General features: G+C 40.3%; 1 protein-coding gene across 1 annotated transcript in view; it reads left to right on the top strand.

Moving 5' to 3' along the window:
- The window catches only part of rimbp2b (RIMS binding protein 2b), a 106,226-nt gene that overhangs the window by 29,796 nt on the left and 49,318 nt on the right, over positions 1-27,112 (top strand). The window contains exon 4 of the mRNA XM_086076753.1: positions 19,665-19,748. Coding sequence (XP_085932879.1) covers positions 19,665-19,748 — 84 coding nt within the window. The remainder of the gene's footprint in view (positions 1-19,664; positions 19,749-27,112) is intronic.

The raw sequence follows: 27,112 nt of genomic DNA, 5'->3' as shown, positions 1-27,112 counted from the left end.
CTCACACTCCAGCACACCCTGCAGAAATCTCCTCTCGCACAGAGGAGAGAGGAAGAGTGAGGGGAAGAGATGCCTTATTTTATGTTGCTCCCAAATACATAATATCTGTTTATGTCTCCTGTGCTTGGTTATACAAGTAGTCTATGTATCAGTATTCCCAAATTTCTTCCCCCCCAATGCTAAGCCCTCAAGCGTATTTTTTTGCATTGGGCCTCCAATCTTCTCTCTCATTTTTATATATTTTTTGTGCTTGAGTTATGTATCGGATTAATAGAGATTTAAACAGCAAGGCACCCTTATAATTTAATAATAAGATAATAATTTTTTTATATCAGGGACAGTACTATATCACTATACATTTCAGTAAATATGCCAGAATTTGCCAGAAGGATAATTTTCGTCTGCAGTCCCGAGACTATGAAGGACCAAACTGCCAAAATTAAGAATAAATAAATGACTAAATGAATGAATTAATTCATAAAAGTGAGAATAAATGCATGCATAAAAATATAATTAAAACATTAAATACAAAAAATAAAAATAAATGAAAATAAAACACACACACACATGTATGTATATATATATATGTATAAGCTTGGATTTTATTTTTGTATTTATTTAGACTTTTTTTATCTTGTTTTTTATTTTATTTTTTATTTTGACTTTTATTTATTTATTTATGGATTTATATATAATTTGTTGTTTTCATTTCCATTTATATTTATTTTTTGTATCTAATTTTTTTATGAAATGTTATATATACATTTTTATTTTCACTTTTATTTATTTACTTATTTATTAATTTAGTCTTTTATTTATTTTTTATTTTGGCACTTTTGGTCTTTCATACGAGATTGCTTGACAGACAAGTGTCACCCTAACAAAAATAAGAATAAAATACTTAATAATACCAATACAGTCACTAAAATACTATTAAGCTAAAATGACATGTTTACATAACAAAATCAATACATTTATTAAAAAGGAACAACAAGTAAACAAAAACACAGAAACCTTTCAATAATTTGCATTTATCGTTTTTCTCGATTCTGTCACTCCAGGTCGCCCGCCATTCACCGGGCAAACATTGTGTGACATTTTCAGCGATGCCGAAATCCGGCCTGCACATGCCGCCGCAGCGCCGTAGGTTGGCCGCCGTCAGGCTTTGGCTTCTCTGGAAGTAGAAAAAGAGCAAAGAGCCTGAGCGTGATTAATGGCCATGTATGTGTAGCAGCAAACACAACAGGCCTGTCTGCCGCCATCTCCCATCACACGGCCCTACAGGCCAAGCATTACATAACAGATCTGCAAAGTTGCTCATGCAGATTCTTAATTGCTTTAATTCATTAAATGTGTGTGTGTGTGTGCATGTGTGATTGCAGCTGTGAAGCCTGTGAGGCGAGGTACGCACGCACACACACATGCACGTGCCAGGTGGGATATGTTATTGTGTGATTTGATTCCCAATGCTGGGCTGTCTACCAAGCGATGCTTGATCTCTCTGCCTTGTGCCAGTCTAGATTTGACTGGCATCCGGATTTTCCCCCCCCTCTTGTTTTAAGAAGAAGCTATTTTTAGCACACTGTGTCAAAACATGGCCGCGTCATCCCGGCCGCGTATGCATGTGCGCATAGAAATAATTTTGCTTCCCCACAAGGCTTGAGTGCTCTCTTCAATTCAGCTACATGTGCTTAAGCCCCGTTTGCATTACTTCTTACTGAATGCATGCAGAGCCATTACGCAACGCTGTGCATCAGCTACGGGGCCACCGGGCCAGAATGGCAGCCAGTTACCAATCGCTCTCCCTCTCACCCCCCCCCCCCCCTTCTTCATCTTATTCTGTTTTGCCCGGATCCCCTCGTCATATCTTTTTAAAGCAGAACGCGCCGTGCACTGATTTGCGTGCATACCAAATCGCTGCAGCCATGTTTTAGGCAGTCAGTAAACGCGTGCATGTGTTGCTGTTGGCGTGCTCTCGGTTTGCTGGAGTGTGAAGGCAGGTCAGTGGAGGCCGGCGCAAGAAGAGAGGATGATCTGCCCTTAGTTGTCAGCAGCGCGCCGCTGTGAATAGAAGATTGTGTTGGATGCTTCATGTGATCTTGGATTTTCGGCAGGTTCGAAAGAGAGCCTAAATGTGACTTTAGCTGATAATATTGAAGTGTGACAACACAATTTTTCAAAAATATTTTTAAAATATAATTGAAATTCACAATCACAACATTATTTTTGGGCTTTTATCTGTCCACTGACTTCCAGCACCCAAAGATGTTTAAGCAAGTATCGTGAGTTGGTGTACATTATGTCAGTACAAGAACAAGCTGCGGAGCTGTTTTGCTATTTAATAGTTTGATATTTTGGTACACATGCAAGTGAAGAGCCAGCAGTACATTAGTAGCTGGGGATATCTTGCCCATGGTGTATACATAGAGGAGATGGCTTTCTTGGTTTTATCTGTAATGCGATATAGCATGATAGCAAGATAGTAAGGCATTCATCACGGTATTTTTGTATGACCTCTAACTGTGCTCAAAGAGAAGCATTCATCATCTGACACGGTTGCCTTACAAATAAAATGTGCATTGTGACTTGAATAATTAATGTAATTCACATCACATGATTATTAGTCAAATCTCCACAGCACTCATACCAATTTTCCTGCATCTTGTTTAAAAAAATAAAAAAAATTAAGCAAGCTTTTGCCTTAGGTGCCAAGAACAGTGACCAAAGTATCCCAACTGGGATTATTATTATTGTCATCATTATTATTGTTATTATTGTTATATTTAGTAGAAGCAAAATCAGGGCAAAAGTTTTGAAAAGGCCTAGTAGGCTAAGTATTGTGTATTACAACTCAACAAAAGATGTTCTTTAAAAATAATAATAATATGAACAACCATCTACAAATTAAATACAGGTACTACAAAAATGTTGGCAGACTTTGCAATAAGTGCAGTGCTGTTCTGGGATTGTGTTTTGACAATGTTTTGGGACAGATATGTGACTGTTTTTAGGTTGGGTCATGGGGTCATTGTGTTAGGATGTTGTCAGTTGCTATGCAGTTGCTATGTCCCTTATGATGATGATTTATTAGTCACTCCTATGTTGTCATATAGGCCTTTATTCTCTCATATAGAATTGTGCCTTGCCCTAGCGGGAGTTACTGAGTGAGACTTTTGTCAGTTTGTCGACATTTTCTCTCAGCTCGTTGAGGTTTCCTGTCCCAACTCTTCCATGCAATTGTTCTTCTATGTTTTTGATGTTGCTTCCATGCATCCAGCCCTGATCTTTCCATCGAGGTTTCTCAGTCAAGGTTTCTCACTCAAGTGTTTTCTTCAAGGCCATCGGAATCCGGCCCTGCTCTCTGTTGTTACTTTGTATTTTTACTCAAGTTTTTTTCAACTTCCGTGTCCTGTGTTAAAATCCTAATTCCTGACCGTTTATATGTTATTGCATGCAATATTTGTGAAGTGCCAGTGCACTAGCATGAGTTGTAACATTCATTTATGCAGCAAAAAATAAAATACATTTGAAGGCCAAGCAAGGCCCGGATTATTTCACATCCAAATACTTGACTTCCACTATTTGACTGGAATCTGGCTGGCTATGCTGGTCTCCAGTTTGTTCTATTTTTCTCTCTCAATACAATGACAAAGAATGAGATCGTGACAGAAATCATTGCCAAAAAATGATTCTGACACCATTTTGTGACCTTGAACTCATTTTCACCACAAGGTAATCTCTTAATCTGAGAACGTTGACTTCCCACATCAAATTGCAGAATGATACTTCACACTTTTTTTTTGTGTGTAATCCTGGTTACAGACAAACTGGGATAGGCTCCAGCACAATAAGGATAAGGCAGTATAGAAAATGGATGGATGGATGGCAGCATATGTTAAACTGTTGACGTTTAAATACAAGACACGAAACTTTCATTGTATGTCTGATGCAAAAAATGTCGCTTGTCTTTTTGTGTGGTGTTCGTATTTCTAGTTTATCTACTATATTTGAGGCTTTATTGCCCTATTGAGTGCACTTGTTTGTGTGCTGCACCCTCAATATGACATCCCTGAGTGCATGTAAAAGAACGAGGCACACTATTTGATCTTTATCTCAAGTACAAAGATGAAGGATTCCTTCTTAATTGAAATACTCTAAATCGCTGGTGATTTCCCCCCAACATTAAAAAAAAAGATACTATTTAAAGTGTGTGGAAAAAACTCCTCAGTTGCCTCTCTTCTTCCTTCTTTGAATCCTCACAAGTTGCTTTTGCACCGTCTTTGATGAGAGGACAGCTGCTGTTTACATCCTCCAATGTGGAGGAATGCCTCGCTGCTGTCACATGTGGATCGCTGCCACTAGATATCGGGCTCAGACTCCAAAGTGTCTATTTGTACTGTGCAGGTGTTGGCAGGCAGTTGCATCTCTAGACCCCCTCGGGCCCCAGGCAAGAAAAAAAAAAAAGGAACCCCCACCTCACCCACCGCCAGCACTTCATAAAAGAAAACAAACAAACAAACAAACAAGTCTTCTTGTACCATGCCCCATGATGGATATTACCAAAGAAGTTGTGCCTGGTACAACCAGGCCCATCATCAAATGGTTCTAAGTTAATAAGCTTGACCTTCATTGCTGTTGACCCACAACCACTTAATTTTCTAGCATACCCAATTCCAAACCTCAAATGAGACCAGCTGGCCAGTCTATAGATGACATGATTCAACTGCATCTGTATCAGCATTGCAGAATTTCTTGTGACTGCATCTGGAAAATCTTAGCACAGATGACAATAATTTAATGATATCATATCAACATGTCTATGAGATAATGCTACAGTACTTAAAGTGAGCCCATCCATTCATTTCCCACTGTTCAGGGTCATGTGTGATCTGGGACTTATCCCAGCTGAGTCTTGAGAGTGAGAGTAAGATCGCAGTCTTGATGTACAGTGCAGAGACAGACAAGCATTCACATATCTGGTCAAAAGTATACAAACACTCATCATTGGCATGGATGTTATTTTTGTTTGAGCTTTTTATGAGTCATTTGAACTGTTCTTTTTCAGGGTACAGTGATTATACATACAAAATACATATAATACAAAATTGGTGCAGAAATTTACATTTATTTTGGCTTTCGTCTAATTTGCAAGTAGGGGTGCAGCTATTAACTGGTTTTACAATTAATTGTGTTTTTTAAACATCAGGATTATATAACCGCAGCCATTCAACACCGGTTATTTCCGCCCACAACAGTCCGTCAGTTTAAACTCACGTGCCATGCGGCATAGTTCGTAGCTCTTCTGATTCCACACGGCCCATTTACGCGGGCGCACAACAACACAGGGCTCGACCTTACTGGATAGACCATAGGCCGAGCCTGCGTCCAAATTCACAAGGCTGGGTCCTCCGAAGGCCGAATTTGTTGACTGCATGACGTCACTCCCGGCGGGACTCGACAGCACGCACGGACTTACACATGAATGGATTGTTAGTCAGTGCACTACTGACCAGCAGCATTGACAATCCATTCGTATGTAAGTCCGTGGGTGCTGTCGAGTCCCGCCGGGAGTGACGTCATGCAGCCGACAAATTCGGCCCGAGACTTTTGGAGCCGCGGGGCAGCCATCTTGGGACTCTCAAGAAACGTATCTCGGCATACGCATTTGGCTGCAAAAATGCCTACATGTGTAGCGGTAAACTGCACAAATCGCCAGTTTAAAGGCTATGGGACGAACATTTCACCTGTGAGTACGATTGAAATTGAAAGACATTGAAAGATGAAGAAAAAGATGATTTATTTTTTAAGATGAAAGAAAAAGAGGGTACATACCGTGCACTTGTTGTACATATAGTGGCCAGGCCCTAATTTGATATTTTATGATTTATTATTTTCACTTTGTTTGTTTTTTCTCAGACTATAATCGTACACCAACATCTGAAACCGTTGCACCCTTATCTGCAGGGTTGGAGTTATACAGGTTCAAATATATACATACACCCCACTAATATTTGGCTAACTATTCTTTAGCAAGACACTGTTACCAGATGCTTTTAGAAGCCGTCAAAAGCTTCTGACACAATTCTATCTGGTTATTTGATCACTGTTTTGAGCAGAATTGGAAGTGCTCATTTGAAATGTTAGTTTCCAGGCACAGGACTGGGCAGAGGACTGGTCTCTGGGAGGGAAATTCCAGCAATTTATAGTTAGCTTGATTCATCCATTCCAAAAGCAATGTAGTTTTATCAACGTTGTTCTGTCGGAACAGCCATATGTGTCTATCTTGTGCAGTCTAGCTGTTGAGGGGAAATTGAACAATTTGGAGATAGCTCACAGACTCACACTATCAATTTTAACACAAAAGCAAATCGTGAGAATAGGTGACTTGCTATATAATCAAATTGGGCGGAAAAGGCCCAAGAAGTGAGTGAAGTGATTGACATGGAGTGTTTATTTTTCTGCAGTTAATCAGCCTGCATGTGCAGAGGTCCTTGCAGTTTGTGACTGATCCCTGGATGAGGAAAAGCGAGGATATTGACATTCATGAAGCAGCAGCTTTCTACCTCACACTGTTTATATGATAATGCTGCATTCTATCACTCCCAGACGAAAAACACCCACTCCCCGAAAACTCTGATCCTCTTGCATGTGACATGACAAACTCTTTCACATTTACTGCAGTAAAGCAGCAAGGTGTGTGATTGTGTTCTAAAACCAGATTGCGGTGAAATTGGGACCTTGTGTAAAACACATTCCATAAAAGGTGGTGCCAGAGGCATATTTACTACAAAGCATTTGGGAACTGAGGACACTAATTGTTGAAACTTTGCAAGTTGAATTATTTCCCATTCTTACTTGGCGTACAACTTCAGTTGCTCAATAGATCTGTGTTGTCATATTTTGTGCTTCATATTGCATTTCCAGTGTGTGACAGGTCTGGACTTCTGGCAGGCCAGTTTAGTACTCACATGCTTTTACTGAAGCCACGCTGTTGTAACACATGCAGAATGTTGCGCATATATGGTCTTGCTGTAATAAGCAGGGACGTCCTGGAGCGCTGGAATATTCTTCACATTTCTCTAATGGCCACCATTAAAATGAAAGTTTTACCCAAAAAAATAATTGTTTCTCAATGATTCCATTCAAACCTACGTCTAATTTGTTCCAGTCGTTGGACTCGCCCGTTACAAAATTCTACTGGAATAAAAAAATCTACTCTTCAGAAAAGTAAATCCAAAGGAGGTCTAGAGGCACCAAATTTGATGCACTACTATTTAGCTAACCAGCTACAATATCTCATTCTATGGGCACAACCCAACAGAGATACTACCTGTTAATGAATGAATTAATTAATAACCTGGGTTTGCTCTCTGGCCGGTGGTTGTGCCTTGGCGCTGTCTCGGGCCTGGGGGACCTGGGGGGTTGTGCTTGCTCTGTCCTGGCCGGGGTCGACGGCTCCCCTCTTTGGTGGAGGTTTTCATGCATGCCAGATCCATCACACCAGCATCTACCTAAATTCAAACACAATCTGCTTCTTCCTCTAGTCGTTGAATCGGTGGAGGCTGATGTCTTCCTTTCCTCAGTCTTTCCTTTGGTCTCTTGAGGTCTCCCTAATTTGTTGGCATTTAGATGTTTCTGGGGTTGGTGAAAGATTCTGGTTGGTAACCCAGTGGGTAGTAGGTGATGTCTGGTTGGTGCTGGATTTCACTTTTCTTTCTTTTCTTTGATCCTTCCTCGGGTCTCCTGACAACTTCACGACTCTAGCGGGATTCTGAAGTATTCGGTTTAAGTGAACGGTGTAGGATTTTTAATAGGTTTTAGGTGAATTAATGAGCACACACTTACACGCACGCACATATGCACACACACACCCGCACATTCCAAATAAATAAATAAATAAATAAGAGAGAGCAATGATGATCTTGCGCCAAACCCTGTATGTACCTTTCAGCATTAATGGTGCCTTCACAGTTACAATGCTATGGGCACTAACACAGCCCCATTCCATCACAGATGCTGGCTTTTGAACTTTGCGCTGATAAAAATCCAGATGGTTCTTTGTCACTTTGGCCCGGAAGACACAACGTTTGATGATTTCCAGAAACAATTAGAAATTTGGAATCATCAGACCACAATACACTTTTCAACTTTGTCTATTTTTTCTGGGTGTTGTTGATATGTGGCTTTCGTTTTGCATGCTAGAGTTTTAACTTAAATTTGTAGATATAATAAAGAACTGTGTTTAACTGGCAATGGTTTTCTGAAGTGTTCCTGAGCTCACGTGACAATATCGTTTACAGAGTAATGCTGGTTTTCAAAGCAGTGCCGCCTGAGGGATCGAAGGTCACAGGCACTCAATGTTGGTTTTTGGCCTTGCTGCTTACATGCAGTGATTTTTCCAGTGTTTTGAGATTTTATATCTTTGATGCTGAAATCCCTAGATTCATTGCAATTGTAAATTAAGAAACATCCTTTAACTGTTGGACTAATTGCTAACACTGTTTGTTCACAAATTGGTGAACCTCGCCCCTTCCTTGCTTGTTAAAAACTGAACCTTTCAGGTATGCTTCTTTATACCCGATCATGACACTTACTTGTTTCCATTTCATCTGTTCACCTGTGGAATGTTCCAAAAGGTGTTTTTGAGCATTCCTCAACTTCCATGGTCTTTCATAGTACAGTGGAATGTCCAAGGCCAAATAAAACCAGCGTTATAAAAATTATAATTCCATTGATATATATATATATATATATATATATATATATATATATATATATATATATATATATATATATATATTGACACTGTTAAGAAAGTTACTGAACACTGTGAATCACATCTGTGGTGTGGTGACCTTTGGATTACAGCATCAATTAAATTGAGTGTTTTATATTTCTTAGCCTTTAATATTATAGTGGTTACCATATTTTCATACTTTTTGGACAATCACCCACTATGCAGCAGTTTTACCCTGGAGTGGATTATCTCTATTTCCATAGTTTTTTTCAATATAAATTTGTTTTTTTTAACTAGTCTGAGAGAAAAACGTGATCCAGATTAGATTGTTCCATGAAGTTCCATGGCGCTGGAAGTGACCTGTTATAGAGGCCTGCAAATTGGAAGTCTTTGTTAGTGGCATCCCAGATGGAAAGTGAAGGGATCTATTTTCTGTACTGATTGTGCCAAACTTCCCATGGGCCGAAAGCTTTACGCTTTATCTCTCCCTGGGAACCACCTGCCTCCCCTTATGACCTATAGGATTTATTTACCCACACTTGAATGTGTAACTGTGAGTCTTTATGATCGTTTTACTCAGAGGTAGCCTGTTAGGTAATCAACTGGTCTTTTCCGTGTCGGTCATTCAGCTCTTGGCAAACATTTATAGTCAAGCTAAACGGAGCAATGTCAAAGCCAGGTTTCACATTCATGCTTGGAAATGTTAAGAAATGCAAAGCTAAGGTGTGCTCCCTGTATTTTGGTTTTGCCATCTGGAGAACACACTAATTGGTCACCAGCTGTTGACGTGCGCTTAATGAATGGAAAGGCGATAGAGAGCCGCCATCTCCTGCATCCAGTTGCTCCCCCCTGCAGAATGCAGCAACATACTGTAAGTCTTTGGCTCTGGCAAAGCATCAAAGTGGGTGACGACAAGCCACCATAGCTGATGACACCAACAGACGGTGTTGTATGGGTGTGGGAAGACGGTAAATAAGCAGTTTGTGTTTGTGCAAAGGTGTCCTCATCACATTTCACAACGATCTTTACACTGAAGAAAAATAACATCATTGCTACTTTAGATCACATGTCGCATCGAAGGTGCTAATCCAGTTGGTGGACTGTTTTCTAATATTATTATTAGGGGTATCAAAATGAGTGTGTTCATTTTGAGTAGCCACCCAATTTTTTTACGTACGATTAACTCTTTCAATACATATGACGCATCAATACGTCATAAGCGTCATAGTCGGCGCATACCAATGACGTATCAGTACTTCATAACCTTTTTTTTTTACGCAAAAGTGTACAGGAGGTTCTGGCGCAGGTTCTGACTGAAGGATTAGGCTTGACTACAATATTATTTAAAATAAACGGCCAGCAGGTGGCAGCAAGTATAAGATCAGCCAGTATCACGCAAGGATCTTGTTGTAAAAGAAGATGTAGATTGGGACTGGGAGTGTCGTCTGTCACTACTAGCGTGTTAGTTAAAATAAGCGATCGGCAGAACAAAACAGTTAACCCTACAGGATTGCTTTTATCTTAAAAAAAGCATGCTCATCAGCTCATCAAAGCATGACGGAGTTGCTGTACGTCAAGGAATGGCGCTTCGTTCGTCGAGCAAACGCAACGAGCAACCGTCGAGCGATGATCCGCCGGGTTAACGTTTTGTTTTGCCGGTCACGTCGACCCCTGGACCATTGGATGCTGCGGCAGAGCTGCAGTTAGACCAGTCAATTGTTTATTTTTATGTGCAATACAATGTTATTTTGTTATCAAAAGCACTTTTTGGAACATTGTTTTATTGCACAAAAACATTATTTAGATGTTTGAGGTGTCAAAAACGAAAAAATACTAGTGTTTAAGTCCAAGTTGTGCTTGAAATGTTTGTTTTAGAAAAAGCTCTTTTTCTACGTTGTTTTTCAGGAATTGGAATTTAGACAAAATTTAGCTATAATCTAACACTGATAACTAAAGAACGAAAAAAGATAGAAATACATTTTTTTCTGATGAAAGAAGAGAGTCTAATTCCATGTTTATATTGCAAAAGAACACAATATTCTGTGGGTCTTGCAAAATCAGTCAAAATCCAGTAAAACGGCTGGTATTGAAGGTGGTTGCTCCAATGAAAATGGCTGGGATTCAATGAGTTAATGGCCCCTTACCTGGAAAGCCTGTATTGTGGGAATTCCAATTGCAACGCAGCAGACACTTCCACGTCAAAAATTTGCAGTAATACATTTAATATAATGCATATATTTGTGGAGACTGGGGTCAAGCTGTATTTTACAATATTAAAAATTTGCAGAATTTCACAAGTTCACGTTCAATTTGAGATAGCTCTTAATATGAAAAGAAAGAGTGCACTGAGCTGTCACCAACGCCTTATAAATGCAATTATGCCATCTAGTGACAGAAATATGACCTCAGCACATATCAATATCACATTATTATTTTTTTTACAATCTTTTAAATTTTAACTAAATTTTATGAAATATGAAATTATTGTATCAATGATTAAAATATGCTGCCATATTTCTATTAGTTTAACAATTTTCCTCTTTTATGTTAACACGAGTATGAAGACTATTGAAGTCATGCGATTACAATTTTTAATCACTGCACACCCCAAATTATTATTATTCTTATTATTCTTATTATTATATTATTATTATTATTATCAAATGACAATTAATCATCTCTGGCCCACCAGTTTGTGTCATCATGCCTACTTTATAATTATCTGTCTTAACATTCCATAGGTCAGTGATTGGGCATTGTGATAACACTGGATCAGAACAAATAGGACAGCATGTGCGTGTGTTTGTGTGTGTGTGTGTGTGTGTGGGCGTGCGTGCGTGTGTGTGATAATCAGCTTATCTGGTTGTGGTCCAAGCAGGCTGCTTTGCTGTGAATTAATTTGATCATAGCATGTTTTGGAGTCTTTCTGTGCTGGCCTCTGACTGAGCATCACAGAGATGTGATTTAGCTAGTCATGACAGAAGGAAAGAAAATGTGACTGCTCCTTTTTACTCTTCACATTGACTACGTTTACATGCAGCCAATATTCGGGTTAAGGTCAGAATTCCGGTTTATAAAACAATCGAGGTAACACGTTTACATGCGTGCCAGACAGAGTTACTTCCGTTTACATGCTCATTTGTGCTCGATTGGCATACCCCGCGCGGACAACGTAATTACGTAAAAAAACTAATTTCCGCTTTTAACGTACTATGCGTTCAATAAAAGACATATTTATGCCACTCACCACGCTAAATAAAGTAGTCGGGTTTCCTCTTCGCTCCAGAAGTGTGCTTCTTTGCTTCTGGGCATCCTGTTTGAGTATTTCCGGTGGGTTACACGCCAGAAATAATTGTATTTACTGTATGTGTATATAGGCACAAACTGTGGCATTTTCGCCGTAGAGATAGAAAATAATGTGGAAACTGAGCGGCGAAATCAATGTATTCAAGGGAGGGTCCTTTAGCAAGTAGGACGGCGCTGCTCATACAAGTCGTGACTACAAAGACCAAGATTCCTTGCGAATACAAATAAGCGAAGAAGAGGAAAAGGAGACGAAGAAGAGGAGAGAACGAAAAGCAATTGATTGCAGTTGATTCAAGGTGTTCCGATTGCGTTTATGTGAACCAGTATTCCGGTTATGAAAGGGGTAGTAACCCAAGGGGCTTATTCTGGTTTTTAAAAACAAGAGCATATTCCATTTATTGTGTGTGTTTAGATATATTGCCAATATTCCGGTTTTAAAAGTGTTATTGCCTGCATTTAAACGTAGTCAATGCTGAGTTTGTCTCAAACAAAATAATGAATTTCAGAATTGTATCTTTTACAGTGCCACCCTGTTGAATAATAAGTCACGCTATTGTATTCCCGACATGTGGCTGGGCCAATTGCTCTTTCGTCTGACCTATGGAATGTCCCCATTTATTATTCATTTATCATGTGCCACGTTCCATTAACCTTTTGGTAATGACCGCAAAATATGATTGAATATTTTGTTGAGCAGTTTATTGAAAGCTCCGTATGATGTTTATAAGGTGCGGATGCTTTAATGTAGTTTATTACGTGTATTGTGTTTGCAGTGTATTCAGCTTCATGGAATCCTTTTAAGTACATTTTTTTGTCACGGTTACAAAAGAAGGATTAGTTTCCATGTTGAGTTTGAAGGCCAACATTTTCATGTACTCTGCTTTCATTCTTGGCCAAGAAGTGTTTTTCATACATAAATTTACCGCAATTATGACTTCATTACTGAAAGCCCACCTTATAGACTATGGCAGTCCCAAACCTCTATACTGTATATGCCAAGGTTTTGGGAACACATCATTGTGGGAATGCTGAATAAATATAATACATATGTTTGTTTTTGTTTTATTCATTTTTTTCCTTTCAGACACATTATTACAGTTTACATCAATCACATAATATCATTTGCAACATTGACATCCGAAAGAGTCATAGAGTCATTATGTTGGTTCTAACTGACTATTATATCAGGAAATGGATTATAATTTCACTGTAATGATTTAAGCACATGCATTCAAATGTTAGCATTTAGCGAATAGCATTTTCAGCATTCCCACGCAATTTCTCAAATAGTTTATTTGAGTTATTTTTTATTTTTACGTTCAGTCATGAGGTGAAAAAGTTGAGGAAACCCTGCTTTAGAGCATTTTCTCTATTGCATGTGTCTGAGCCAGAGTTCGCAAAGCTTAACAATAATCGACCGCCACTAGTTTGTTGTGTAGGGAGTCAATCCTCACATTTACTTTCCAAAAAGAAATAAATATGCTTCCTACCATCAAACACAAATGTGCTCGGCGCACTTGATGTTTTGTCAAATGTTTATTTTTTTACAACCATCAGCCACCACTAAAGCTTGCTGAGGTGATACACAATTTTACAACTAGCGTAGTTTAGTGCTCTGTCAGGAGGGATGAAGATTACCCGGTGAACTTAATGACCATCTGCAGAAGCTTGGCCTGAGAGTCCAACTGAGGATGAGTAATCTTGTCTGTGTGTGGGCAGCAGTGCAGCATTGGGCTCCCAACATTTGCTTGGCCGCAGAAGCAATCGTCAACAGTTCTCGGTGGACCTTCTGTCAGCAAAATGGTTACAGCAGTAAAAATAAAATGAGTAAATGCAGATATTTTCTCATCATGTAGTATAGTAGTATGGTCTCCTTCTTGGTGTCATGTTCTGCTCCAGTACTACATTGGGAAATATAAAATCCAGTCAATGTAATCCTCATATGTCTTTGTATCAGTCTGCTGTGGCAAAATGAGTCACTGTCTCGTTTCCTCTATTAAGGCAAAGTCTCATCTGACGTCTTGGTGTTGGTTCAGTGGGATTATCAGATTTGCAGTCCTCTCCCTCGAGACCCCCATGCACACGCTCTTCTTTCAAATTAGTCTTCTATTCCAATTTAATTTTCCCACTGTTGTATTATTAGATTCCAGTTTATCCTTTTTGCTCCGTTCCTCTTCCTTCCTTTTCATGTTCCTCTTTTGTCGAGGCCTTTTATTGCGGTGGCAAAGTTCTGCTTCATCCTACATGATCACTATCTGCTTTTTTACCCTCGCTGCTCTACACCACAGCTGCTCCTGTTCCTTTGCCTCCTCTGCATATGCGCTGTCCCGTTGAGGTGTGATAGAGTCATAAACACATCAGTAGGCAGGTCGTGCGTACGGTGGATCTCAGAGGTCACACCCCGCTGATAGTGGCAGAAAGAAAAGGGGCAAGGAATATACAGTACAAGGATACTCATAATTAACAACTTAATATGTAAACATCTGTACTCGTGACAGACTGATGCATAGCTTGACGGTGAATCCTGCCCACCTCTACATTTATTTCTACCTCTCATGATCATGAATCTGTTTTTGTCTCTTTTTTACGGTGTCACTTAATTCTGTCCTGCTTTTCTTCTTGTGCGGATGTGTCCGTTGGTCTGTATGTGTTGACTTTTGGAAGTTATTTATTACATTCAGAAAGATTTAATGGGACGAGGTTGACGGCTCCTCTCTTTGGTGGAGGTTCTCATGCATGCCAGATCCACCACACCAGCATCTACTGAAACTCAAACTGAATTTGCTTCTCCCACTGGTCGTTGAATCGGTGGAGGCTGATGTCTTCCTTTCCTCAGTCTTTCCTTTGGTCTCTTGAGGTCTCCTAATCTGTTGGAATTTACATGTTTCTGGGGTTGGGGAAAGATTCAGGTTTTGTAACTCTGTTGGTGATAGGTGGTGTCTGTATGGTGTTGGATTTCACTTAGTTTGATCTTTCCTTCCTTTGATCCTTCCTCTGGTCTCCTGACAACTTCACAACTCTGGCGGTACCCTAAAGTATCCCGTTAAGGTGAAGGATCTGGGATTTATAACAGGTTTCAGGTGAATTAAAGAGCACAAACTCACACGCACGCACACAAAATAGAGAGCAATGATGATAATGACATTCTGACTCGGGAAGGCTGCCGAATGAATAATACTGAGCCCTCAAGAAAAAAAAAGAAAAAAAAATGTAATGGGACGTGAGATTTTTTTCCCCAACCACCAGCTACTGTTTTTGTTGGCAAGGGTGTCAATAACAAATAATTTAGCGTTATATAGCCAATAACAACTTCAGATGAATATTTTTGTGTTCTATGTTAATGAAAAAGTAAAGGTTGAAATGTAAAATTTTACTCAAGGGAACAAAATGCCGGTGATTAATTGCTGTGTGATTTTTTTTTTTCTGACCATCTCTGACTCAGTCAGTCTTCATGATGAACACACACATACATGCATAGCCAGTGAAGCATTAGTGGAGTGTTAGCATCTGTGGCTGCACACCCAGTCCTAAGCTGCAGGGGTTATGTAACATACTCTGCCATTTCAAATGATCTCCAACCGCAAGTGACTGTTGACTGTTGTGGACTTGACTGCTGTGCCGGGCCCAGCACCATTTGCTGTGTAGTCAGCAGTTAGACGTGACTAAAGACTGAGTGGAGCTGGTGATGGGTATTAGTGAGTAACAGGGGGGGAATCCTCCACTGAAGACCCTGTTGACGGAGTGCCAACTCGGCATTTGTAGCCCCTCTGCTAGCCTACTTAATTGGCTCATGCTTCAACACGTCTCAGCTAAATTGTAGTATGCAAGCGATGCATCTGCCAGGATTTGCTTTCAATATAATAATTAGTGGAGGTTAAATTTTTAAAACCCACCCAGGAATAAGTGGATCAACATCCCTGTTTGAGATCTTTATTACAATATATCTGTTGTTATCACAAAATCACCCCCAGTGGAAAAAAATGGCATTTAAGTACACACACACACAAATTGACCCCGGGCAGGATTATTAACCTTTTTTTCTTTTACACTATGCATATTGTACACGGGAGATGAAAGAGGCAGGCAAAGTGTGTGTAATGAGGTTTCCCCTACTCGCCTGTGATTATGTACCGAGCTTTCAGAGCTACTGAAGATCAGTAGGCTGATATTGTGAAGGGGAAGCCCTCCTGAGTTCACTAGTTATTGCGAGAATGATCAAACTCAAACATCATTTTTACAAAATGTTGCTACGCATTTGAACCACAGTTGCAATTCCGAAGCAACAAAGACATGTTTGTCATTGTCCTTTTACTTATTGTCACCTTATGTTGTCCAAAGCACTTTCATTTACTTGCTGTACACTGGCCACTTGACTGAACCCAACACGTTTTATGGCTTTTGGTTTTAAATCCATAAGTGTTCTGGAACTGCCCCTAGCTAATGCTTTGTCTTTCTGGTTCAACGTCCAAGTTTGCAAACTCCCTTCATGCTAGGACGGCGTTAAAGGCCAACAGCGAAGTAACGATAAAGGCATTGATACATTGATTGGGTTGATTGACTGTGTTGTGGTTTGGTTAGTTTTGTTGTTTTGTTGTCTTTTGTCTATCATGATCTGTGTTTTGTTTGGATAGGTCTTAGGCCCCGTATCCTCATGAAAACCAATTTCAATGTATCCTCACAAGTTTCTTAGCGTTTAGGCCGTTCGTCCAGAGCTTGAAACCGATCACGTTTGAAACCGGGATCCAGAGAGGAAAGATTTCAAAACGCGCCCCGTACACGTCCGTCTGGACACCATATGCAGCAATGGTGAATAGCCGTGTCGTAGACGTTTTGCGCAGCCTCCTTAGCTTGCTTTTGCTTTCCCAGCAAAATATTTTTCTTCTTTATTCCCACGTTCAACAAGCGGTGTTGTACTTGAATATCCCGCCATTGTCACTTCTCCTGTGCTCGTCTTTTTCATGTTGTTTTGATACATGCAAAGCCATGTTTGTTCTGTAGATTACAATAAAGTTAGGGGAAAAAAGTGTTCGTCTTCTTTGCTGATTCTTCTTCTATGCTTTACGTTAACTCCCTGCAGCTGCGCTATAGCGCCACTGTAGACTTGGCATATACATTACAGCCGTTAAACGTCCTCACCGTCTTCTTTTGGACACACGCAAGTCTTGAAATGCTTTTGCGTGTACAAGATTTGTTTGAGGCTTTGCTAAGCAAACTAACGAGACAATGACAAACACCTGGACATGAGACAAGTGGCAGAGGGCACTGATTGGAAGACACAAGGGACCGGGATGACGAGCACAATGACAACAGGGGCACGTGACAACGAAGGTCTTAGTTCCCTCCTTACCTGCAGTCTTTGTTGGATTTGTTTGCGTTTCTCGGTCTTTGTCAGTTGTCCTGTCTTTGCCCAACTTATCCTTGTGTGTTTTTTTTGTTACTTTGTATCTGCTTTTGGTCTTTTGTTAGTTGAGTAGTTGCAACTCTAAGGTCCTTGTTTGCCTTTTGGTTTTTCTTCTGGAAATAAATGCCTCTTTTTTGACATCCCGAAAACCTGTCCTCGACCTCCCTCTAAAAACAGATTTATTGCTTAAGAGTTTTAATATAATGTTCATAAGCCAGCATAAGTGTACAAACATTTCCAGAAGTGTTCACCAAAATGAAAATGTTTGGCCGAAACTGAAAATAAGAAATACTTGGCTGAAAATTGAAACACCAAAAGAAATGATGATGCCAATTTTTAGCACAATATGTATAAAAGAGAGAATATTTTTACATCATATAAAATGGTTAATAGGAATGTAGTAATTGCTATTTTTACTGGTTATGAAGTGTTCTATTGCTTTTGCTGTATTTTTTCAAATTCAAATCACCTGCAAGTCATTTATTTTTATGGGTAATCTTGTAAGATACGTTTGAAGTTGTAAATATGTTTTAGCATAAAAGTTTATTGTGCATTTTGTGTTTTATTTTGGGTAATTAAAGACAATTTTCGGTGTGGCATAATTTTTGGGGTTTTCATATTGGTGCTTGGTCTCTAACTCAGTGTATACGAATCAAGATAAATGTCAAACATGTCTTATTTTTTTATTTATTGTAAATTTTTGTTAAGTTTGGAAGTCATTCTGGTTGAGTTGAGCAATAACGTTTTGTTAGAGAAACAATTGGACTCGCACTGGAGGATGGCGTATTAATCTGAGGAACATAAAAAATCAGTACAAAAACTTGGATTGTGACATTATGAAAAAAAACGTGCCTCTCAGACAAACTCAGCCTGCTGTTCCACACTGTGCGTAAAGGACTACTGTACACTCTCATTGTGTACCTTATTTGCATTAGCGCCAGCTTGATCCAGTTTAAGGAGATGGTCTTCCTCATCCGTCTTCATCTGCTGTGCTGCAAACGCCTCCTCACTTACGCGGGTAGCTCATTACTCACAATGGCAGCCATTTGAATCTTTCATCAGAGGGAATTTTAATTGAGCTCTGGCAAATGTGTTTGGAACAATCGTGTCTCCGAAAGTGCTGTGTGTTTGTGGACGTATTTGCGAGTACAAGATTCATTGGTATGATGAAGATGATGATGACGCCTGCTTGTGGAAACTGTTCACTTTAGAAGCCAGCCCACACGGGAGCTGACAAGCTGTCTGTCTGTGGAGGCGCTGTGCAATTCTCCGTCATTTAGTCTCAATATAATGGCGCCTTGTAGTGTACACATGGGTACTTTTTGATTAGATTGTGTTGTTCAGCTGTTTATAATCCCTCCGAGTTGTAGGAACATCTGTCAGCATAACGATCCTATTTTGCATTTAAGTTTAATTCAACTTAGATTTAATTCAGGTTAATAACGATGATTTTTCATTCCGCAGATTAAGTCCATCAAAATGAGCTGTAAATCTATTGCCTTACATTGTGCTAATCTCTCTGTCCTCTACAGTTTAAATCCAGAAAACATATGAGTGCATGTGTGCATGTGTGAATATCCAGTTCTCAACTATCCATTCTGTTGGTTGCCTGTAAGCAAATTGCTCCGGATTATAGAACATTAAAGGGTTAAACCTCACACGTCTTCCTCGCCCTGTTGTCTGACCTCACTGCTCCCTGTTTTATTAAACGTAGCCGACACTCAGAGGGCAAAAGGACGCGCAAAAAGGCAACAATGTGCCTTCCTTTGAAATGTATTTGAATGTAGTCCCCTTGGAGCAGGAATGAACACTCAGTCATGTTTGATGGAAGCATCACTTCTTTTTTTTTTTGTAGCCCACTCCAGAGAAAAGCATATGGTGCTGACACAGACTAAGGAAGTCATCATCCATATGAAAGTGAGGCAGATTTATGTTGTGGAAAGAGGTGAACGACGTTTCACTTTAGCTCTCGCCAACACTTGATGAAATGAATTCAACAGGGGATTTTAGGTGCAATCTGGCTTTGTGACTTCATGTCTGATGATGGTAACGGGGGATGTGGCATACACAAGGCCTACATAATAACACCAAACAATTTTACTTTGAATTTTGCACTGCATTGCCCTTCATTTCTCTGTTTTATTTCTCTAGTAATATTTCCCTTTGCCCTGTTATTGACCCTCGAAAAGCCCTCTGATGTTTTCTTCTCTCTACTTCTAGGAGAACGAGATCAGCGCCAAGAGAAAGGAGTGTGAAGCGCTTGAGGCAGAGGTGAAGAAAAAAAATCAAACATGTCAGACTTTGGTAAGTGAAGAATACACCCCAGCCTCAGCGTTAAAGGATGCAGGCAAAAAGTGACTCAGGGCTTTTAAATATCCCCTCTGATCAAATGAGTTTCACTCCCCTGTAATGATAGCTTGATTCTCAGGTGCCGGTGACAGAATTTGACAAATGGTAGCAATTAACTCCGAGTGTGTGACGTTATGACCCAGACAAGCTGTATGCAAGTGCTGTTCTCTGTGTTTTTTCTGTTGCCCTATAGTTGAGTAAATTGAACTATGTGCTTGTTATTTTTAGCATAACAATACGGTAGTCAATGTCATAGATACGTATTTTACCTTGGCTATTCATATGTGATGAAAGACGTTTATATATTAGCGCTGTCAGGATTTAAATTTAAATTTAATTCATCACGATTAATGGCTTTTTTCTACATCTTCTACAAAGCTTGTAACCGATACTTACTTAGAATTAAAGTAAAATCATTAAAGAGAAACTATATTTACCATCAAAGACTGTTCTAATAGCTATCTTCGTAAAATACAACCATTGAACAAAACAATCATTAGGGACTCAGCTTTACAGGCATCTTTTTTTCCCCTCATAGAAACAATTCTCAAAACTTCTCACTTCCAGGTTTAGTTGTGCCCACAAGCAGCACACTCAAGAACAGTTGATTTGCGAGACCTGTGGAGGGAACTTGAGCAGTGTTGCTCTGAGATAACACGCCAAAGATCTTCAAGTAATGTGCTATTTTAATTGGGTTTCGTAAGGTGCTTAAATTACTTTCTTTAAGAAGCAACAAGCAAGTAAAAACAAACAAACAAAAAACAAGCAAGTAAAACTGAAAGTAAAACTACCCATAGTCCGTGTTTTTCCATCTTAGTGCCAGTGACTTGTGTATTCAGACCAGAACAGTCCTTTAGTCCGCTTGTTTGGTCCGGACCAAAAGCGGACTTTTTCATTTAGTGCGGTTTATATTCACACTACGCTTTTTGCAAGTGGACTATATTGCGTAATCACGTCGACCCTCGTGCCGATCTGTGCTGCCATTGGACAAAAATGACGAGGGCTGAACGCATAACCAAACCCGGAAATAGAGGAAAACGTGAAATTCCGACACGCACATTTGTGGCATTATTAGATACAAGATATTTGTGAGCATGTCTCTACAACATCGCGTGGACATCAGGGACAGTGCCTCTGGATTGGCAGACCGGGGTGGTGGTTCCTCTTTTTAAGAAGGGGGACCGGAGGGTGTGTTCCAACTTTAGAGGGATCACACTCCTCAGCCTCCCAGGTAAGGTCTATTCAGGGGTGCTGCAGAGGAGGATCCGTCGGGAAGTTGAATCTCGGATTCAGGAGGAGCAGTGTGGTTTTCGTTCCGGCCGTGGAACAGTGGACCAGCTCTACACCCTCAGCAGGATCCTTGAGGGTGCGTGGGAGTTCGCCCAACCAGTCCACATGTGCTTTGTGGACTTGGAGAAGGCGTTTGACCGTGTCCCTTGGGGAGTCCTGTGGGGGGTGCTTCGGGAGTATGGGGTACCGGGCCCCCTGATACGGGCTATTCGGTCCCTGTACGACCGATGTCAGAGTTTGGTCCGCATTGCCGGCAGTAAGTCGAATTCGTTTCCTGTGAGGGTCGGACTCCGCCAAGGTTGCCCTTTGTCACCGATTCTGTTCGTAATTTTTATGGACAGAATTTCTAGGCGCAGCGGGAGTGTCGAGGGGGTCCGGTTTGGTGGCCTCAACATTGCATCTCTGCTTTTTGCAGATGATGTGGTGCTGTTGGCTTCTTCAAGCCGTGATCTGCAGCCGAGTGTGAAGCGGTTGGGATGAGGATCAGCACCTCCAAATCCGAGACCATGGTCCTCAGTCGGAAAAGGGTGGAGTGCCCTCTGCGGGTCGGGGATGGGGTCCTGCCCCAAGTGGAGGAGTTCAAGTATCTTGGGGTCTTGTTCACGAGTGAGGGTAGGTTAGAGCGGGAGATCGACAGACGGATCGGTGCGTTGTGGTGAAGAAGGAGCTGAGCCGAAAGGCAAAGCTCTCGATTTACCGGTCGATCTACGTTCCTGCCCTCACCTATGGTCACGAGCTGTGGGTCGTGACCGAAAGAACAAGATCCCGGATACAAGCGGCCGAAATGAGTTTCCTCCGCAGGGTAGCCGGGCTCTCCCTTAGAGATAGGGTGAGAAGCTCGGTCATTCGGGAGGGACTCAGCGTCGAGCCGCTACTCCTCCACGTTTAGAGGAACCAGTTGAGGTGGCTCGGGCATCTGGTTCGGATGCCTCCTGGGCGCCTCCCTGGGGAGGTGTTCCGGGCATGTCCTACCGGCAGGAGGCCCCGGGGACGACCCAGGACACGCTGGAGAGACTACGTCTCACGGCTGGCTTGGGAACGCCTTGGGATCCCATCGGAGGAGCTGGCTGAAGTGGCTAGGGAGAGGGAAGTCTGGGCTTCCCTGCTAAAGCTGCTGCCCCCGCAACCCGACCCCGGATAAGCGGAATTGAAGACGGAATGGAACGGAACGGAATGGATATTTGTGAGCGTCAAGAGCAGCTCATTCAACTGATATACAAATACAGTTAACAAAATTTAATAGCAAAGTTAAATATATATATATAGCTTAATAAAATTGAAGTGCAAAAACAAGATTATAGAAAACATCCATCCATTTTCTACCGCTTATCCGGGTCAGGTCGCAGAGGCAGCAGCTTTAGGAGGGATGCCCAGACTTCCCTCTCCCCAGCCACTTCAACCAGCTCCTCCGGCGGGATCTCAAGGCGTTCTCGGGCCAGCCGAGAGACATAGAGTCTTCAGTGTTCAGTCTCGTCCCCGGGACCACCCGCCAGTGGGACATGCTAGGAACACCTCTCCAGGGAGGCGTCCAGGAGGCATCCCCAATTTTTTTTAAATAGAAAACATAATTTAAAAATTACTTTCAAGTATAGTTTTTAATCTGGATTTAAAAGCATTTACACTTGATTGGTATGTTTTGAATGTCTCTTCATTCATATGATTTATTCTGATAATAAAGGACACTAGCATATCGGGTGGACTGTATTATCCACAAGTACAGAAGACAAAAAAAAAAACTTTTTAAGGGTGCTTTTGAGGGGGTGTATTATACATGGGTGCATGTTATTCACAGGATTTTACCGTGTATATACATGGAATAATATAGTTATGCAGTGTTTGTGTCAAAATGCCTTGTGTCAAGTGGGAATAAATATATAATCTATTAATGTAATCATTAGACTCGTTATACCGCCATTACTGAGCGTTAGTGCAGTAGATCCTGTAATTGTGTATGCAGCTGTACCTTATTGAGTCTCTACAAGTGCATTTAACATATGGACCGAATAGCAACTGTTCAATATTGTCAACGTTCCATTTACATTTTTCGTTTCTTGGTTGGACTTAGTTGGACAGCTTTTATCAAGAGGAATGTTACTGTGAAGAATGTTTTCCACTACATCAACAACAACAACATCATAAACTTCACAATGTGATCTTGGGGGTTTCACCTCTGCAGTTATGTCAATCCCATGAGTCAGATAGATATAAAAGATTTTTCTGTTATTATTATTTTATATTACACGGTGGATAAAGTGTATTTGGCTCAGACGTTTTATGCTCAAGTTTGAGAGAGAAGGCGACTAACTGCTGCTTTAATGCTCCAATAGTGGATCTTAAAGTTTGGTCCCGGCAGCCTTGTGGTAGCCTGGTTGAATCCACTGCTGTTGTTTACATTTAGTAGAAGTCCATATTCAGTGGCTTGACAGGTGTATGATTTAAAAAGCCCATACATGAAAGTTAATTTTGTTAAACCGGAGGAAGCAGGAGTAGCACATGGATCAAAAGGCGAGAGAAGGTTCCAAGAAAGCAGCTTGGGGATATTTAGCAGTCATATGAAGAACACTTTATAAATTCATCCCTTCACATTCTCAAGCCCTCTTCTTTTCATAAGCTCTCTTTGTATGTAGTTCTCTACCACAAATAAACACTCCATTAGCAGTGTTTTCCTTACAGCGCTCCTCTCACATTCTCAGCCCACAGCTGCACTTCCCCTCCTGCCCGTTGTCAGCCCACTGAGGCCAGGCGACGCGCCCCCCAAAGGACAAACTGTCCCCAAATGGCATGTAGAAATGGCAGCGTGTTCTCCAGTACAGCACTTATCTCCTCCTACACCGAGCCTTGAGTACCGCCACACAAACACACACCAGAGCAGTCAACATGACTGAGAGCTCTTCCACTTGACAGGAAAGTCACCGTTTGTTTAGTCCAAACTGAAGTTTGCCCTGTCATTCTCTTCTTTTGGCACCCCTCTCGATACACTTTCTTACAGTGTTGTAGACATAAAGAACCAATTAAGCAACAATTTGCTAACCAAACTGAGAATGCTGTGGCTGTTGACATCGACAGCACAATTCCAGCAAAATCCTGAATCCAGGCAGTACTAGAGATAAGACACACACCAGCATTTTCTGATGACCTCAACATGCATACAGTCATATTCAGACAACACATTCAAATGTGCGATGTAATCAGGGTTGGGAGGGTTACTTTTAAAATGTAATCCATTACAGTAACAAGTTACCTGCTAAAAAAAAATAATTAGTTAGTAATGTAATCCAAGTAACATAATAGTAAAGTAATGCAACTGGATTACTTTTGGATTACTCCAATATTGAGTATGCTCATGAAGACAAAATAAAAATAAATATCACCACAATATATATTCTATACAATGTGCCCCTGCTATTTACGGGTGATAGGGACCCAGACAGCCTACAAATAGCAAAAATCCTTGTGTAATTAAAAAGCATGTAGGCTATTGATTGATTGATTGATTGAAAGCCATATGCTGTTTTCGAACTGTCACTGAAAGCAATCACACCTCACAACTAGATAGATAGATAGATAGAGAGAGAGAGAGAGAGAGAGAGAGAGAGAGAGAGAGAGAGAGAGAGAGAGAGAGAGAGAGAGAGAGAGAGAGAGAGAGAGAGAGAGAGAGAGAGAGAGAGAGAGAGAGAGAGTCATCCAATGAGGATGACGATGCGTGACATCCACTGCAAAATCAACTTTTATCTCAGTCACAAGTTTAGCCGTGTATATGTTGTGCATGATGTTTAAATAGTGAATTGGTGGGAGGAAGATTTGTTTGGAAGGTGTAACTCACATTATGGTTGTAGGCTAGCGGGCTAGCTAGCAAGAAGCTACAGCGCGTAGCATGCCGCGGGACTCTCAGCTCAAATGTTTGGTCCTTGAGCAAGCCGAGTAAGTTCCAAGTTTCTCTCTTTCTCTCTCTCTCTGTCTCTCTCTCGCCATCTTTCGCACTCTCTCTCATCGTAGAAATTGTAATCCCTGAAATAATCACCATTTTTAATAAATGGACCTGTAATCTGATTACATGTTTTTTCCTGTAACTGTAATGGAATAGTTAAAAAAAAATTGCAATCTGATTACGTAACGGCGGTACATGTATTCCGTTACTCCTCAAGCCTGGATGTAATAATGACATGTACCAGAAACAACTTTTATACACTAAAAGAACAACCAGGTGCCCCAGGTGAAAATATTAAATTTTTAAGTTATGCCTATACAGTAAACACACAAACAGACTTCCAACATGTAACAGAGTACCACACTAAATAACACAATTACATTAATATTTTTTTTTCTGCAGTGCAGTAGTGTAATGGAGTGACCCCCAACCCCAGTCTATGGGCCACTTGGGATTTATTTATTTTAAAGAGTGGAGCGTATACAGTATATCCTCCCACTGTCGACAAATGTTTGCTGGTCTACTTACTGGTTGTATGTTGCAAGGTGCAGGTGTCAAACTCAAGGCCAGGGGCCAGGGCTAGCCCGCAGCATCTTTTTATGTGGCCCGCGAAGGCAAGTCATGTGCGACCACTTCATGTTTCTGGCAAATTTACTTCACATTTAACAACACTGAGATGTCACAAAAGACATTGCAAGTATTTATGTTATTAGTCACACTTAAATAACAAAAAATAAATAAATAAATAAATACATATATATATATATATATATATATATGTATATATATATATATATATATATATATATATTTGCTGGTTTCTGACTTCAAAGCTAGTTATCCCTGGATGTGTTGATAATATAAGGTTCACAGTCAAAACGAAACTCCAAGGGAAACCATAACTACGATGGGCCCGTGACGAAAATGAGTACAAAATGATACATCTGCCTCACAGTTGAGTGATCCTGGGTTCGAATCTCACCTCAGGCCTGCTGTGTGGAGTTTACATGCATGCTCTCCTTATGCTTGTGTGGGGGTTCTCCTTCCAGTTTCCATGTAATTCCAAAGCCCTATATGTTAGGTTTATTGAAGACTAAATTGCCCATGTGTATTGATTAGAGCTCAGCTGATATGGGATTTTGAGGGTTGATAACTGATATTGGGGCATTAAAGAGAGAGAGAGAAAAAACAAACATGTCCAACATATTGGCCGAAATGAGAACATTGAGATACACAGGATAGACTGTATACTGTAAATCAGTGACCTTTTCCTTTGAGGGCAGCAAACAGAAAAATGGATAGATGCAAGGGCACATATAGATTTTTTTTCTTCTAATTTCACTTTTTGAAGACGGTAAAATCAATCAAGCAATTTTACTGTCCATTAGTTATTTATTTATTATTATTATTATTATTTATTATTATAACTGCTATGTCAAGGCTTTCTGTTAAAGGTGGTAAAGTCAATAGTTTTTTTCAGGTTTTGGGTTGGCCCTCGACCCTGCAACCCTCTAGTCTAGACCCACCTCCTGCTTGGTCTGACTGTACTGTCTTCAAGTAGCTAATGCAAATATTGGCACATCTATCAATCCGTCATTGTTTATGAAAGTCAGCGGCAAGGTGTACCCTCCAAGCTAGTTTACAATTGTGAAAAATACCTTAAATGTAAATAACAAAAAAAATCCCAATTAACAATGTGGTTTTTTTTCAAGATTTTTTTTGTATAATTTTTAGTGACCAATATTTTTATAAACATTTTTTTTTAAATGTAACCTAATAATGTTTGATTATAATAATAATAATTATTATTATTTTTATTTTTTAATACAAACATTGAATGGAAAGTAGGTAAATGAAAATTGTTTTAATTTGATTTTTTTGCCATGTTAAAGGTAGTTATTAATAAAGTGAAATGTTAAACTTTAGATTTTTTTTAGATATTGCAGTGAAAGTAATTGATAAGTAACATATTACAACTCAGAAGCAGTAGTTCTGAAATCTACCTAACATTAGGAGTGTGCTTAAAAAATCCATACGGCAATAAATCATTGCGAGTGTCATGATCCCTGTTAGTTACTTTTGGTTTTGGTTAGATTTTGGT

The sequence above is a fragment of the Leptonotus elevatus genome, chromosome 5, assembly GCF_054856555.1.
Source record: "Leptonotus elevatus isolate MCC_2025b chromosome 5, RoL_Lele_1.0, whole genome shotgun sequence".
NCBI classification, from domain to species: Eukaryota; Metazoa; Chordata; class Actinopteri; order Syngnathiformes; family Syngnathidae; genus Leptonotus; species Leptonotus elevatus.
This window is presented reverse-complemented; position numbering and strand designations above follow the sequence as displayed.